At 39.1% G+C, this 17,510-nt stretch overlaps 1 protein-coding gene and 1 pseudogene across 1 annotated transcript in view; both read left to right on the top strand.

Annotated features, from left to right (window-relative positions):
• PLXDC2 (plexin domain containing 2) overlaps nucleotides 1-17,510 on the top strand; it is a 324,630-nt gene that overhangs the window by 162,722 nt on the left and 144,398 nt on the right. Inside the window, exon 3 of the mRNA XM_032473563.1 lies at nucleotides 1,769-1,915. Within this exon, the coding sequence (XP_032329454.1) occupies nucleotides 1,769-1,915 (147 nt within the window). The remainder of the gene's footprint in view (nucleotides 1-1,768; nucleotides 1,916-17,510) is intronic.
• On the top strand, nucleotides 13,721-15,696 carry LOC102503991 (annotated as a pseudogene).

The following is a 17,510-nucleotide window of genomic DNA, read 5'->3' as shown; positions in this document are numbered from 1 at the left end:
AACATGATTTTTTAGCTCTTTGTTTTTGAGGAGTTTAATATACACAAGTAATAACTTAAAATGGCTTTACCTTTAAATGTACTAGATGGTCCTTGTGAACTCACTTATCTAAGAATGTAACATATTTGGCATATTAGTAACACCTGACAAGAACCACTCAAATTATATTTCTTCATTTATTATGAAACTATTTTTAAGAGGTAACCGACTGATTCAGGGCTAAATAAATTTTACCTAAGAACTATGATTATGTTTTGGATGTCCTTGTATTTCAAATGACTAGCACAGTAGTGTTCACACAATATAGTTTTGACTTTTAAAAAATTCTCAAATGAATTCAGAGTTCAAATGCTATTACTGCAAAAGGCAATGTGAGGCTGCCATAAAAATGATCCAACATAAAACCAACTTAATACCCATGATGTAGATGAGAAGACATTTGGGTTAGGAATTGTGTAAACTGACGGTTGCAGAATGGTGAGGCTAAAGTTATGCTGACATTCTCTCTGTATTTTTGGTGTATGTCGTCTGTTTACAGCTGCACATTTCCAGACATGTTTGAGAAGCATGGATTCATAAGATTTATAGCTACCTACTGTGCCATCTACTTTCAGTAACAGTTGGTTTCTAAATGAATTGGCAAGTAGGCATATCACAGTAGTGTTTTATTTTATTTTCTGTGATGTTAGAAATAGTTTCCTTTTGAGCAAAATAGGGAAATCTTTGTGCCTGAAGTGGCTCTTGATAGAGCTTTAAGTACCGTTCCTCCTGTAAAGGACAAGATGTGGTTTGAATAATTTAGTGGTGCTAAACTGTCATTATTTTTGAGACATCTATTTTATGGCTTTCCTGAATAACTGAGCCAAACATCTCTCCCAGGGATTTAACAGTTTCTGTCTCTAAATTCCTATGTAAACAATAAGTTGTCCTCCTCTTTGCAGAAAGGTTGCCATGACAACTTGGCAAGCTTGTGCTATAGAAGCCAAAAAGCTTTAGCTTTCAGTGTTTTCAAAGATATGATGTTGTTTTGAGCGGCTGTGATTTACATGAAAATAAAGGTGTCTGTTCACATAGCCATATCGGTAATTGTAATTAGATCAAAAAATGGATATTTTTGCAGCTAATCCATTGTTTAGCATAATGTTACTCTGAATTCTTCACGTTAACTTCAGGACGATGTCTTAATTACAGAGATGTAAGGGTTAAAGGAAATAACACAGTCATTTTAGATACTTTGATTGCAACAATTATACTGAACTCTATATTGGAAGTTTGTACTTTTAAAGAAAATGTCTATTTGGCAATTATATGAGAATTTGGCAACGTGATAAATGTTACATAATCCGCCTAAAGATTACATCTGACCTCAGTGTTACTGAACTCTCTATAAAAATACTAGCGATAGGGAGAAAAAAACATAGTTTTTAACTTAAACACATTGAATATTTTCTTCAAAACCACCTTTTTATACCATTCATTGAAAAATTGAATGCATCACTATCATTTGTTACTCAGACTTGATGATGTTTTTACATGCTTCCTGCTTGTGCCCTTTGACTAACGTCTCCCCACGTCACCCGCTTCCAGCCCCTGGTACCCCCCATTGCACTCTCTGTTCCCATGAGTTCCGCTTTCTCAGACGGCACATGTGCATGATACCATACAGTATTTATCGTTCTCTGTCTGATTTATTTCACTTAGCACAATATGGTCAAAGGCCATCCGTGCTGTCTGTGTTCTTGACGGGCAGTATTCTCTTTCATTACAGGAGGACACAGATCATAATTACTATATATCTCGGATATATGGTCCATCTGATTCTGCCAGCCGGGATTTGTGGGTGAACATAGACCAAATGGAAAAGGACAAAGTGAAGATTCACGGGATACTGTCCAACACTCACCGGCAAGCTGCAGTAAGTGCTCTGAAGTTTTAAGTTTCTTTTTTTCTTTCTGCTGTGAAAAAATTTTTACCTTAATTAACCTATTAACATTGTTATGATCAACTTTCAAGTATACTTAGTTCTGCCTTGCAATTTAGATTGATAATTGCATATAAGATATTACAGAAAATAAAGAGTTCTTTTCAGAAGCCACTGTTAAGTGTAACAGTTAATTAATTAAATAAGTTAACCATTAATTTCTCCAGTAGATACGATGAATTGAGTTACGTATTCAGTTCAAAGTTGAGATTTATCTTGGATGATTCTCAGTATTCTTGTAATCCATGCATTTAGAGAACTTTTTAAAAAATTACATGAGTTTACTGTCTCCCATTTTACATGAGTATGTTACTCTTGATCTGAAAAAGACTTAACCAGGAACATTTATGGTTCAGATAACACATGTAGACCAAAATATGGATTTAAATGAAGAAGTTTAAAATAAAAGAATTAAATCTAGAAGAATTCAAACATATTTTAAGCCTGGTCTCATCATTTACCAACTGTGGTTCCTTAAATAATTTAACTAGTGTGAGGCACAGTGGGGATGACAGAGGATGTTGATACAGGCGTCACTCACCTTACGTGGTCACTGATATCCTGATCTATGTGTCAGGTTGAATGCTTACATGTATTAGCTTTTTCAATCTTCCCAACAATTCTATGAATTAAATATAATTGCCGTTTTCTGCAGCTAGCTACTGCAGATAAGAGAACTGAATCTTGGAAAAATCAAGTAACCGATCTAAGGGTCTCCTGCTAGTAAGTGGTTTAACTCAGATGTTAACCTAGGCAGTCAATCCCCCATTCAAAATGCATGTAAAAATTATCACACTTGGTTCTCAGAATGTTCTCTGATAATCATTTTATCAAAGACGATGCCTGATTTAACATTTTAAAAAGTAATTTAGTTTTGCTGCCATGGATTATAGTGGTGATCTGACTATCAGTGAAGCCATGTCTTGTTCAGTTTAGCAACCTAAAGGGAAAACAAAATAACTAACCTTTCAAGTGCTATCACTGTTACTGTTACAAAGATAAAACTAATAGAGTAATGACTGATGTGATTTAAAGAGGCACTGATTTGATAAATGTAAAATTTCAAAAATTTCGGCCAACAGCTTTCACAGTATATAAGTAGATGTTCCTATATCAGGAGGTCAAATTCTAACAGTTAAAATGGAAATCAATTGTAGTTCACCATGATGGTTCATTGAAGCAGAGAAGGAAATAAAGTGGCCACCTATCCTGACTGAATTCCATCATCTCTTTTCTTTCATATTCAAGCAATCTCAGAGAAGGTGACAGATTCAAAAATGATTCAGTGTTTTAGAACAGATTTTCACAAGAAGAGAAAATGAGGAAGGTTAGATTAGGACCATATCTATTAGGAATTTATTGCATTTGACAATCTTCCCACTATATGACAGTGCCTAGTATTATACAACATACTTCGTAACAGTTTGAACATTGGTGTATCCACATGGAGATTCTATAAAGTGGTCCATCTTGTGTTGGCCACTGTGGATGAAACCTCTAGGCAAAGAAAGAATTTCATCAGTTAAAACGTTAGCAGATTTCTTCTTACGCTGTGTCTGGTGCTCTTCCAAAGGGGAAGCAGCTCGTGTGTCCTCTCTTCCCTCAGGAAAGACATTTTCTCTTTGGAATAGGGTTTGCTTGGTTGCCTTGTAACAGCTCTCTGATAGTCTCAAGAAAATTTATGATGCTATGAATGATCCTTTTTTTTTTCTTATTGTGATTGTGAGAGTGACATTGTTTGTTGCTTGCAACACCACAAGTTGGCTTAAATTCAAATGGAAAGACTGGAATAACTTACCTGGTGCTCCATGCATTGATTTTTAAATACATATCACTGGTTGAAGCCTTTAACTGCTCTGCCACTGTTTTTCCATGCGAATCAAAGCCATTACTAAACATTTCCTAGTGTGAAAGATTGGTCCTGTACCCGCTTTCCCTGTCACCACCACCAAGACACACATGCACACACACACACAGCATGCACATCCAGGTACACAACTGTGATTTACAACACTAGAACTGATAATATTACTTAATTCCTTTTTTGGGGAAAAAATTGCCCCTTGGATTCCTTCATTTAAGAAAGTTTTACATCTTGGAACTTACAAATTTACTTACTAAAATATTTTAAAATATTTTTCTACATTCTTGCATAAGTATGACTGTTAAATATTAGTTTGACTATTTGCAAATTGTAGACAGTGACCCATGTTTTAATATTGCTTTGTTCGGCCTCCCCACCTTTCCAATCCTGCCTTGTTCTCTTGGCTCCATTTCCATTACCCTTGAAGTAGAACCAGGTTTTTAAAGGTGATGACAGAATTGCAGTGTTGGGGTGGTGTTATGGCCAGGGGCTCAGTAATGCCCACATGTACCCCCTTCCTACCCATCTCCGCACACATGACATGGCACCCAGCCACAGCTGCTCTCCCCTGCCGTGTTGAGACACTTAACCACGAGGGAAAATGGCAAACGGGAAACAGTGATCCACTTTATTGATTAGGTTCCTGATATCATAATCATAATCTTTGATGAAAAGCTCTCCAGTAGGTTGACTGGAAACAGGATCTAAGTTTAAGCCCTAAGGGAAGAGGGGAGTTCCTTAAATCTTATCACCAAGTGATGTAATTTGCATACCATCCTGTCAACAAATCAGACAAAAAAGAGAAAAGATATGGCAGCCTCAGGGGGCAGTTGGGCAACTAACCCAGCGCTGAGCAAACAGGAAATGGAGTGAGAGAGCTGAGGACTGGATTTCCTGAAGATGCAGCTTCCCTTCCCTTCAGATTGGATCAGAGGAAGGCACAGGATTGCCTGAACTGGAAACATAATTTTTTAAAGAAATATTTTCCCCTTGACCACCATCATTTATAAATGTGATCTAAACAATATTTTGGAATCTTAATTAATATTCTAGAAAAGGAGGAATATGGAAAGAGAGGAAGAGTTTTCTGTTTTCTCCCATTCACAAAAATGTCATACCTTCAGAGCAGAGTAAGACTTAGATGTCATTTAATTCACATTTTTTTCACATGCCAAAACACACGGATATCGATTTCCTTTTAGAATGTAAACTAAAATGATTAGTATTTGTATTATATATGTATGCAGTAATTTGATTACATGTTCCTTCACATCTCCCCATGGTCCCTTTTTTATTTAAATCTCATTGTTCTTTTTGGTTTAAATAACATTTCTTAAATCATGTTCGCCATAAAAACAGATGTTAAAACCTAGTTTTACGGTTGAGCACTTTAAAGGAAGGAGGTCATCTTCACAGATAAAGAAAAGTGAAAAATACGTGTAAGTCCCTATCATACGACAAGCAATGAGCTGGGCACCTTACATTCAAATACTGGTACTTTAGGGGTGTTGTTCCTTATTCAAAGTCCCCTGGTTATCAAGCTGCAGATCTGGAAGTTTCTAACTACAAACCTAGGAACCAGTTTGGACTTCTTTCTTTCCTTCGATGAGGACCTTCAAATTCCACAATTTTGAGGTTTTCTTCTATACTTTTAGATCCATATTGTTTAATTTGGCACACAGTTTGATTCCACAGCCAGACCAAAGCAGGCAGGTCTGTGTAAATACACCTAGTTTATAAATGAGCACAACAGAAGGGACACTGGCCAGAGGACCAGGCTAGGGGACCAGAGGGAGAACCAGAGAGAGGACCCTCCACAGGGACAGGTGCTTTCATATCACCCAAAGCCCTGGACCCCAAGAGGGCCTCAAGCCACCTGCTCCACTGTATGCCTCGTGCCCCTTCTGAGCCCGGGGCATGGCTGGAGACCAGGTGCACCAGCATGCAGGCACAGCCACCCATGACTTGGCACCTCTCTTGGCCTCTGGCTCAACCCAGCAGGGCTCAGAGAATTGGACCTGTCCTCCCTGCTCTTCAGCAGGGACCAGGGAGAGGAGGCGCTGGGGCAAGTAGGATTATTTCCCTGAAATTATGATGGAAAGGAGTGATGAAGAATCATTTTGCCTTATGAAACCACAGTTGATGAAGTTCTGATTCACAACTTCTGGAGAAGCACCACGGTCCCCGTGGAAGGCATCTAGGGTTACAGAAGTTATGAGACCTGGGCTCTGAAGCTCATGTTCTCAGGTTCTGGCCTTTCTGCACCTCAATTTTATAACCTGGGACAAAGGCAAAAAATGCCTGCCTTGACCATCCTCCAGTGCTGTTTGAAGAATAAAAATGAAATAGATATGAAAGGACACTGAAAATGTCAAACAACAATGAGATAGTGAGGCACTGTTGTTTGAGAGTCCTAATTCTTTACAACAAAAACCAGCAACCCCAAAATAAGTTAATTCCTAAGTAATCTACCAGCGTCTTTCTCTACAGATAGATAGAAATGTATCTGTATATTTATATCTGTATTATATTTCTATATAACTTTTTGCCAAGAAATTGCCAATGTGCTTTTTGCCAGATACACTCTGGCTTTTAAAAAACAAAATATGTTGGTCAAAAGATTGATTCTTCATATAAGAAAAATGAAATGAAGTCCTGTTCTCCTATCTCTCTGTCACAAAGCAGGTAAAATTTTTGATGAACCCTGTATGATTGTGGATGGCAGACTGTTTTAAATTTTAAAAATTGTACTGGTCTCCGTGGGGATCCTCAGACTACTTGAATATATATAGAAACCTTCATTAAACAAAAATTAGGTTTTCTGGAGTCCCCCCCCCCCCCCCGAAAAATAACATCATTTCAACTAGCATTTCCATCGGTCTTACATTTGCATAATGTTGATGTTTGGATGCCTGTGGTGACTTTAGTCCATTTTTTCTCATGTTGCACAATTCCATTTTTTTTCTGTGCATCAGAAAACTCTGTTGATGACTGCTTATTTTTCTAAATGATTAACACAAAAGACAATTTAATTTGCTATCTCTATTAGGCTATTATCCAGACCACACATTTCTGCCTGAGTCCTGTTCACAGTGTCCAACCATAAGTTGCTCTTACTTATTTTTAGTTTTGACTGGTTGAATAAACTTGCTGCATTCTGTCTTGTGAGTTGTTTCATTTCAAGCGAGACGTACACAGTTCACCAACCTGGCCTTACTTGTCTTCATTCACAGGATTTCCCTCTAGGTTAATAACAGACAGGGATGAGTTGTTATATGCATGTGTCTCTCGAGTTTCATTTTGGTTTAATTAATATCATAATATATCATCATCATCATCATCATACTGATGTCATTTATCAATTTTGAGAGTAATTCTGTCTTGAAGAAAGTATTATTTGAGGGCCTTTTATGGAAAACAAAGCCTTCTTTTGTTCCATTCCACAAAGTGCATATGCGATCAGAGTAACTGAGTTCTTCTGCGTGCCAGGCAAGTGAGCTGGTCCACCTGCCTCGAAGCTAGTGGACATGGAAAGATCCATTCACTCTTCCACCAATAACATTAACAACACAGGTTAAACTTTCCCATTTAATATTTTAGACATCAAAGGGGCTTTGGAAATTCTTGAAGACGGCAGCCTTATGAATACAGTGTTCAATTTTTACCCATATTACAAACCTTCATTTTTGAAAGCAAGAACATACCTTCTGTTTTAAAACTCATGCTTGAGTTTATCGTATTTCAGTTCAGTTGAATCTCATTTCTCTTTATTGTGTCTTTGGCACAGGATAGGGGATGTTCTTGACGTAAAGTTAGAGTCCCAGGAGGTGATCATACATTCTCTGTTACCAATGATGGCTGTGAAATAATCCTAGATAGATAAATATCTACTTGGCTTTTTAAAGTTACAAGTGAGGTGAATACTTGAGGTTTCTGTGAAACCCTCTTGGAAGGTTTTACATTAATCTTTTATAATCGTAAGGGCTGCTAAAAAGGGACCCCACAGATGTGCAGCCATGTCTCAGGTGGAATAAATTTACTCCTTTCTTTCATCCTAGATTCTCTTCTATGACCTATTTTTGATCATCTTTTCTGAGATCTCTCTAGGACCCCATGAAGACTTAACAGGGTTAATTTTACATAACATGACTGCAAAACATATTCTCATCCTGAAGTTATTAAATGATAAAGCTTTCACAGGGCTTTTTTGCAAGGAAAATGTTTTGTAGCACAGAAAAGTTAGCAAAATATAGATGGACTGTAATGCTCCTTAAGAGTGAATCCAACTAAAAGCAAGTAAGCATAATTCTTGTGAAAAAACTTAAATTATAGAAGATAAGAGACTTAAGACATTCCAGGATTGAGATTTCCTGGACAAGTTAGTATTTCAGTATATTTTTAAAAATAATTTTATACCTATTTTCAATATCTTTATTTTTGTCTGATTCTTCTTCCTAAATTATAGCCTGTGACTTAAGTGGTGGATGGTTGCCCTAGGCAAAATGGTCAGGATCTCGCATGGTTTGTTTTTATAAATTGCCTTCCCATCTGAACTTCTGCGGTGCCTGGAATTCCAGCCACAGAAAGTCGGCATTTCTTTCTTGCCTGAAGGTGCTCTGGCCCAATGCCATTGAGACCAGAAGTGGAACACCTTTAGCCACTCACAATTAGTGATGGATTGCCAGGAATTTCACATCATGCCGCCACCATCTGAGAAGAGATGCCAAGTAAGGTTCACCCCTGATGAATAGGCCGAGTTTGGGCACCTGGGTCCTGATCCCTGCAGGGCACGCTATGGATACCTTACCGGTAGGGTGTCCTAAAGGGGCAGCTCTTGGAAGCTGTGTCAGGAGGCTTCAATTTTCTTAGCTTTTGAAAAACCCAGAAGTTGGCCACTGTGGCAAAATGTTAAGAATTAGTGAATCTGCATAAATAATGTAGAGGCTCTTGGCCTTTTTCTTGTAACTTTTAATTTGTAATGATTTCTAAGTAAAAAGGTTTTTTTTTAAAAAAAAAAAAGAAGAAATGTTAGCAGAGGAGGATGAAGAGTTAAAATTGGAGTTGTCGTAAGTTCTCATTTCAGCCTGTAGTCAAGTTCTGAATTATTTAGTCACCCTTCTGATGAACTCTGCCTGAACTGAATTCTAAATTTTAACACCTTGTTACTAGCAAGGGCTCCCTGCCTGACACGCATAGAAGCCAATACCGTGATACCCAGTGTTTGAGAAAGGAGGGAGCTTTATTGCTAGGTTGACTGGCAAGGAGACAGGAGGCGGGGCTCAAATCCATCTCTCAGATCCAAGGTTGCAGCGAATTTTAAGGGGTTAGGGAAATTTCAAACTCGGAAGCTGATTGGCTAGTTTCAAAGTACTTGCGCTGCTGGAAGCTGAATTTTCCTTATCAGAGGATGTCTCATTTCTTAAAGGGCCGCAGGGGCAACACTTCTATTTGACTTTTATCAACTGAAGACTCTTGGTTCCAGGGTCAGCCTGGAGACATGGATTTTGATCTTGCACATGCCCAGTGCTGTCTCTATAAAGTAACTCAGGTTTGATTAATCAAAAACCTGTTTTAAGGAAGCAATCCAGTTCAAGCTGGGCAGTGATTTACAGTTGAAGGTCAGGTTGATAGAGTGTTGAAAACACGGGGACTGAGAAGCAGGCTGCCTGGATGTGAGTCCCCGCTCTTGCCAACTACAAGCTGGGGGACTCGAAGTGTGTCCTTTACTCTCTGTTAATCGCTTTCCTCAGCTGTAAAATGGGAATGATCATAGTACCTGCTTTCTAAGGTCATCATTAGAATGGAATGACAACTTCTGTACAGTGCTTAAGGCAGAGGCTGGCACCATGTCAGAGATGTCTGTTAAGACTGATATTAAACATCTTCATGCAAACATTTTACCTTGAAAACAGTCATTTTCCAGTGACAGGAAAGAAGGGAGGATAGATGACAATCAACTGAGGCAAGGGAGGGCCTTTTCAGACTGTAAAGGAGAAGCTCATAGGAAATCTTCTCCTGCCCTGCCCTGTGTGAGGATCCCCGGTCAAGGAAGTAACCACAGGGTCATTGCCCACAGGTGTACTGGGGCTGCAAAGAGGTTTTGCAAACCATGGCTTTAAAGGTGCTCAGCTAGGAGGCACCTCCATCCTTTACTTCCTTAAATGGAAAATGTCAGGTCAAATGAGTGCTACCAGGGAAGTGAGAAGATGTTATCCAGAATCAAGTCTGTTTATCCTTTTAACCCCTTTCATGCATGTCAGAGCTTCCTTGCAGCACTGTTTTTGAGTCTCAAAGACCATTTATATGACATAAAGCCTGACCCTGGAGCAGTCACAGCAGAACTGGGAGCTTGTCAGAAAGGCAGAATTTTAGCCCCTTTCCCCTCTAGACCTACCGAATCAGAATCTGAACTTGAACAAGAACCCGAAGTGATTGCCGTGCAGACTTCGGTTTAAGAAGCCTGGTAGAATTCACTGCCTCGCTTCCGGAGCGGTGTGAGAAATTCAGAAGTGAATTCTTCTAGGTCTCCCCTCTCCCTACCTACCCTCCAAGGGCTTCCTTATGAAATCCTGTTTTACTTTCTTGTGCCCTTGAACAGTCTTATGCTCTGAACTCTGCATGAATGGTATTCACGTAACTAATTTGAAAAAGTCTCAAAGCATGCAAGTATAGGCTAGCTACCATGAGCCCAGTGTTGCCGGAAAGCGAGCAGCGTGAGAGGTCAAAAGTTACGATGATAGTTCACTTAATCTCCAGTTCATACGAGCAAGTGTCAGGTAACTGAAAAATGTTTACATGTTGTTTTCTAATTTATGAGTAGTCCCAATGCAGAGTGTCATTCCATATGCAGGGTTAATTAAGTTCTCAGTTCTGTTAAGAAAAAAGTGCTGAAGCAGTTAGAATTTCTAACTTGGAAAATCAATGCAATTGATGGGCTTTATTTCTAAAAGAAGCCAGTCCCTTGCCTGCATATTTGCATATTGATTAGCCCTTTTCCATGAACATTTTGATCTTTTAATTAGGTTTCCAGTGTTTTCAGTCACTGGATTAATGATCCATGTCCTGTTCGCTCCTCCCCAAGTGTGAGAGTTGGTTAACACTGCATTTTATAAAAAAAACTCCTACATGATAAAAGTGTTTTGAATTATCCTGCCCACAGCAGCTATTTTGTTTCTGGAATATTCTCAGCTCATTTATGGCCTGGAAACAGGATCTTAATTTAGGGTATGTCAAAAGAAGCTTTCACTGCTGTTGTCCTCAAGTAAATGCCTCTCCAGAGTTCATTTTCTCTCTTTAATAGTAGCTTGTCATGGAAACGCGATGATTTAAATTTCTCTATCTATATCTGTATCTCCATACACATTCGTGTATATACTCATATTTATATCACTGTACTATCTTTCACTTTGTGTCACTTTTAAAAGTGAATATATTTGTTAAATAGGCGAATAAACCAGTGAAAGGCAATTACCATTAAGAATTATTTAAAAAAAAATTGTTCCATTAGTTTAGAAGATTGGCCCCTGGATCCATCCTTGGAGGATAAGAAATGGAAGCATCATATCCTCAGATGTGCAAAAAGAAGTTTGTTGAGGCTGCGCCCATCCTCCGGTGAGAAGGGCCCCACCTTGTTGCCGTCAGACCTCAGTGGCGTGCAGCTCAGACTGGCTCCACCCAGCCTGGCCCTGTGAGCCTCGTCCCTGGGATCCGGTGCATTGCATCTGAGAAGACAGCTCTGTAACTTTACTCCGATTTTCTTTTTTGTGTGTGGCTTTTGCCTCAGGCACCTGAGAGTTTTCTAGCTGTGTTTCATTATTATTACATTGTAAAGAAAATTATGTCTACCGAGAACAAAAACACAAATCACTGACAATGTTAAGAGTGTAGGTAAGAAACACACTTAAGGAAGGTCTGATAAGGTGGGGAAAAGATCGTCTGTACAGAAGAAGGAAGATAGAAGGATAAATAGTCAAGCCATAAGCGTTTTGAAGTCAAGCCTGTTTGGATTGGCATTCTGGCTCCACTGCTTCTAGTGGTTTGAACTCATTGCATGTCCTTTTTTGTAAAGTTTTGTTTTGAAATAATTTCAGGCTTATAAAAAGCAGGCAAAAATGATTGAAAGAGTTCCCATATAGCTTTCACCTAGCTTCCCCAAATACTAAACCTTACATATTCATGGCACAATTATCAATACCAAGAAATTAATGTTGGTTTGATACTCTTTAATCTACAGGCCTTATTCATATTTTGCTAATTGTCCCCAAAGTATCCTTTTTCCTAATCAGAATCCAATCCAGGACCCACATTGCATTTATCTGTCAAATCCCCTACTTGTACAATGATCCTGATTTAGGGTTTGTCTGCTGCTCCTTCATGAGTAAACACAGGTCTCTGTTTTTGGCATGAATATCCCAGGAATGGTGTTTTTGTTCATCTTTGTGCATCACATCGGGAGGTACCTGATGTCTGTGTGGCTCCTTACTGGTGATGTTAACTTTGATCACCTGCTTAAGGTGATGTCTGCCAGATTCGGGTTCTTCACTGTAAACACTGTTTTTCCTTTTGTAATATCCAAGTATCTTTCTGGGAGCTACTTTGTCCATCCTGTTTCTTGTCATACTTTCACCTTTAATTTTAGCATTCATACTTGCTAAATGCAGGCAAAATACTTAGCATAATGTCGTATCTTAAATGCTAATTCTATTCTAACACCAGTGAATACAGTAATTACGGTTATTTTAATATAACAAAAATGAGGACATCATAACATTGCTAAGGAACATAATGTCTTATTGTGATATGATTCTATTAGAAAAGCAATTTGTCTACATTGGAGTTAGAAACAAAATATATCAAATCACTTCCATCTATTTATTAGGAATTAAATAGGGAGCTATTTTTGTTTAGAAAACTAGTTTTAAGGAACTAGTGCTTTGCCAGACATCTTCATGTATGTAATATAATATTAACTGTCATTGACTCCTTTCACTAATTGCTTATGAAGGTCCAGGTGTCATTTCATCATTTGATCCTTTAAATAACCCTTTGAAGAAATGTCTTGACTACAGATGAGCAAATGATGTCTTAAAGAGGTTAAAGGATTTATGAAATCACACAGCTCCTCAGTACCAAAGCTGGGTTGTAACCGCTAGTCTGTCTGACTCCAAAACCATGCTAGATCACTAAAAAATTAGGGAAGAACCATTGAAAATTTAAAAATAAAGCTCCGTCTAGTTCCACTAAAAGATTGTAAAATCTGTCTTATGGTTAACAAAGGAGTAAGTAGCAGTAATCTATTTTAAGCATTTATAGATGAATGAATTTTATGTAGACCTTATTCAGGTTCAAGAAAGTCAATTGTTCTGTGCATTATGAAAGAATATATCACATCTCAATTAAAAATTAAATTCATCCATAATTATAAAAAGTTATCTAGTAAGAATGATTATTCAATCATTTTTATTTATTAGAGATATAAATATTACTGGAAATAAGATAATTTATTCAGGTATTTCAGATGAAAGCTAGGACCACTAGAAGTATCCATGTAAATAACAAAAAGGTATTTTTACCTTAAAATTTGAAGTTCCTCTCAAAGTGAATACTTGGCATAAATAAATAAACTGAAACTGATACAGCTCCAATTTATTTGGTCTCCTTTTTGAAATTGTCTTTGAAAAAAATAGCACAAATGTCACTTAGCCAATCATCCTCATCGTCCCGTCTATTCGCCAGGCTCAAGGTGCAAACATATGCACCTTACACATGAAATTATTTGCATGCTTAAAAATAGAATGTTAAAATGTATTTATAGAAATTAATGATTAACCCATGAATTCATTCTTAACTAATTGGGTACTGCCTGTATACTCTGGACCCTTTGCTATCATGAACTTGAGAGATTAGCAATTAGTGGAAGAGGAGTTACTTCTATTTTTTTCCCACAAGCTGCTTTTATCAAGCTTATACCTTATAGGCTGTCTTTCCCTGGGTCACTGGGGTCGGCTTCGGTCGCTCCCGCTCTCCCGTCCCGGCACCCACCGCTCGGGCCTTTGCTGCCGCCGCGTGACTTCCTGGAGCCCTTGGGTCGCACATCCTCCCCAGTGCAGCGCCGGGACCACCCCGCCGCAGGCGTGAGCCGGCCCTCGGGCCGCAGCGGCACCGTGGACCCTCAGGTGCCCACCCCTCAGTGCGTCAGGCCCTTCTCGGCAGCCACCGCTGCCTCACCGGCCGCGGGCAGGGGCGGGGGGGCGCCCGGGCCTCGCCCGCCACGCAGCCGCCCCCGCTGCTGCCCTCCCACCCCCACCCCAGCGACCGCCTCCGTCAGGATGCAGCCGGGGAACAAGTACCTTCCCGAACCCGAGGCCGAGAAGGACTCGCTCGACCCGTCCTTCGCTCACGCCATGCAGTTGCAGACGGCAGAAATTGAGAAGACTCAGAAAGGAGATTCAGAAAAGGACGATGAGGAGCATTGCTTGGATTTATTTTCTCACTGGAACATGAAGCTGAAGGAGCGGGTGCTGATACCTGCCAAGCAGTATCCCAAGTTCAAGTTTGTGGGGAAGATCCTTGGACCGCAAGGGATATACATAGTCAAAACCCTGCAAGAAGAGACTGGTGCAAAGATTTCTGTGTTGGGCAAGGGCTCAGTGAGAGGCAAAGCCAAGGACGAAGAGCCGCGCAAAGGTGCAGACCCCATTTGAATATGGATCTGCATGTCTTCATTGAATTCTTTGGACCCCCGTGTGACGCTTATGCTCTTATGGCCCATGCTGTGGAGGAAGTCAAGAAGTTTCTAGTACCAGATATGATGGATGATATCTGCCAGGAGCAGTTTCTAGAGCTTTCCTACCTGAGTGGAGCACCAGAGCGCTCTCGCGGACGTGGAGTGCCAGTGAGAGACCAGGGAGCGGCACCTCCTCCAACAGTTCCAAGGGGCCGTGGTGTTGGACCACCTCGGGAGGCTTTAGTGCATGGTACACCAGCGAGAGGAGCCATCACCAGAGGTGCCACTGTGACTCGAGGAGTGCCCCCCCCCCCGCTGTGAGGGGTGCTCCAGCACCAAGGGTATGGACAGCCGGCCTCCAGAGAATACCTTTGCCTCCACCCATTGCACCAGAAACATACGAAGAATATGGATACGATGATACATATGCAGAACAGAGTTATGAAGGCTACGAAGGCTCCTACAGCCAGAGCCAAAGGGACTCAGAATATTATGACTATGGACATGGGGAGGTTCAAGATTCTTAGAAGCATATGGCCAAGATGACTGGAATGGGACCAGGCCATCCCTGAAGGCCCCTCCAGCTAGGCCAGTGAAGGGAGCATATAGAGAACACCCGTATGGACATTATTAAAAACAAACATGAGGGGAAAATATCAGTTATGAGCAAAGTTGTTACTGATTTCTTGTAACTCCCAGGATTCCTGTTGCTTTACCCACAACAGACAAGTAATTGTCTAAGTGTTTTTCTTTGTGGTCCCTTTCTTCTCCCCACCTTATTACTCCATTCTTAACTCTGCATTCTGGCTTCTGTATGTAGTATTTTAAAATGAGTTAAAATAGATTTAGGAATATCGAATTAATTTTTTAAGTGTGTAGGTGCTTTTTTCCTTTGTTGTTTAAATATAAGCAGAAATGTACCTTTTATAATAAAAAAAGAAGTTGAGTAAAAAAAAAAACCCACAAAACCTGTTAGTTTCAAAAGTGACGTTGCTTGCTTAAAGGTTCTGAAATTAAGGCTTGGTAACTTTCTCTTAGTTTTGATTTGAGGCATCCCGTAAAGTTGTAGTTGCAGAATCCCAAACTAGGCCACATTTCAAAATTCAGGGCTGTATAAGATTTAAAAGCACAAACGTTAATGGCAGCAGGTGCCACCATGTAAAAGTGAGCTCAGATGTCTCTAAGAATGTTTCTTTTAAAAAGCACATGGTGGTTGAATCTTAAGGTTAAATTTTAATGTGAAAGATCCTCATGAGTTAAATAGTTGATGCAATTTTTAACGTTAATTGATTTTAAAAACAACAACAAAATCAGGTTTGTAAAACTGACACTTTCATTGTGTGGGTTTTGAAATCTAGCCCCAGACATACGATGTTGAGAGATACTTAGTGGGAAGTAGGTTTTGAACAGGTTGATTTGGGGAGAGGGGCTGGCCACCTGAATTGAATTTGATGCAGAACTTTTTAGTCACAAACAACCTTTCAGTAATAGTACTAATAATTAAAATTTCAGTATTTAAAAAGACAAAGTATTTTGTCCATCTGAGATTCTACACTCCATGAAAAGCTCACTTGGACATTGGGGCCAAAAGCTGATGATGTTCCTAAGTTGACAGTTGTCAATATTGAACTGTTCCCAAGGTAGTTAGTCAAGTATGTCTCAACACTAGCATGATATAAAAAGGGACACTGCAGCTGAATGAAAAAGGAATCAAAATCCACTTTGTACATAAGTTAAAGTCCTAGCTGGATTTGTACCATCCTCCCATTTTGTTCTTGGAAGATTAAATGCTACATGTGTAAGACTGCCTAAATAGGTAGCTTAAACCTATGTCAAAATGTCTGCAGCAGTTTGTCAATAAAATTTAGTCCTTTTTTAATAAAAAAAAAAAAGATTATACCTTATAAAGATGCTATAAAGGCTCAGGGAAGCAAAAAAGTGTAGTTTTATTACTGTAACTAAGGAGCTGTCTTAAAACAAAGGCAGTTTTTATTAAAGACATTTTAAACAGCTTTTAGGATTATAAATGCCCACTCCAGATTCTCATCTCTCATTAGGAGGTTTCGGTCTTCAAGGCCTTATGGGCACTTACTAATTAATTTATCTCTGTAATACCACTGAGAAACAGGCAAACAAGTTAAACTGGAATCACATTTACATAGGATTATAATTCCTGTGTTATTAAAAAAGAATTAGCAGAGATCATAATACTTAGAAACCAGACAGCAACAGGCACAAGAAAAATATATGAAAGAGACAATAAGAGGTGTGGCCGCACTTAGCAATCTTTGAGTATGGTTCTAATTCCCTCTAGTAGTCTGTTCCCAACATGATTTCATGGGGCATGTCATGGGGGAGCATGATCCGGTTTTAAAAGTCACAGTCACATATGGCTGTACCTGCCATCAGTTTGCAAAGACCGCCTAAAATCTATTTATAGACTTCTACAAAGTCTTCAAACAGTGTTTCATAAACTTATTCTTTCCCGCGTGATACTTCCTATGCTTGGCTCAAAGTTATGACACGCCTCCTTTCAAATAGTTAACTTTTCTGCAGAATGTAAGGAATTAGTGAATTCAGTTGATCTTATTTATGTCACATACCCTTTTTACAGTTTCACTTCTGAGTTTTTATTTTGTATTTGTTTGCCCAGATTGGTAATTAATTTACTATATCTTCACATGACAATTTGCCTAAACCCTTTTCTCTTTTATATTTCTTATGGGATGAGATCCAAGATAGAAAAATGTTCAAGGTATGGTAATTACGCCAATTAAGTAAACTAAATTTCAATATTATGTTTCTTTTTGTTTACAGTGCGTTTTTGTGACAATGTCCAGGGTTCTGTTAGCCTTTCTGGTTGTGGAAGAGTCCTTTGCTACATGTACAATTTGAAGGTTTTTTTAAAAAAAATTTTTATTATGTACTTAAAGGATGTA

The sequence above is a fragment of the Camelus ferus genome, chromosome 35, assembly GCF_009834535.1.
Source record: "Camelus ferus isolate YT-003-E chromosome 35, BCGSAC_Cfer_1.0, whole genome shotgun sequence".
NCBI lineage: Eukaryota > Metazoa > Chordata > Mammalia > Artiodactyla > Camelidae > Camelus > Camelus ferus.
The sequence above is the reverse complement of the archived record's forward strand: the minus strand, read 5'-3'. Positions and strand labels throughout refer to the sequence as shown.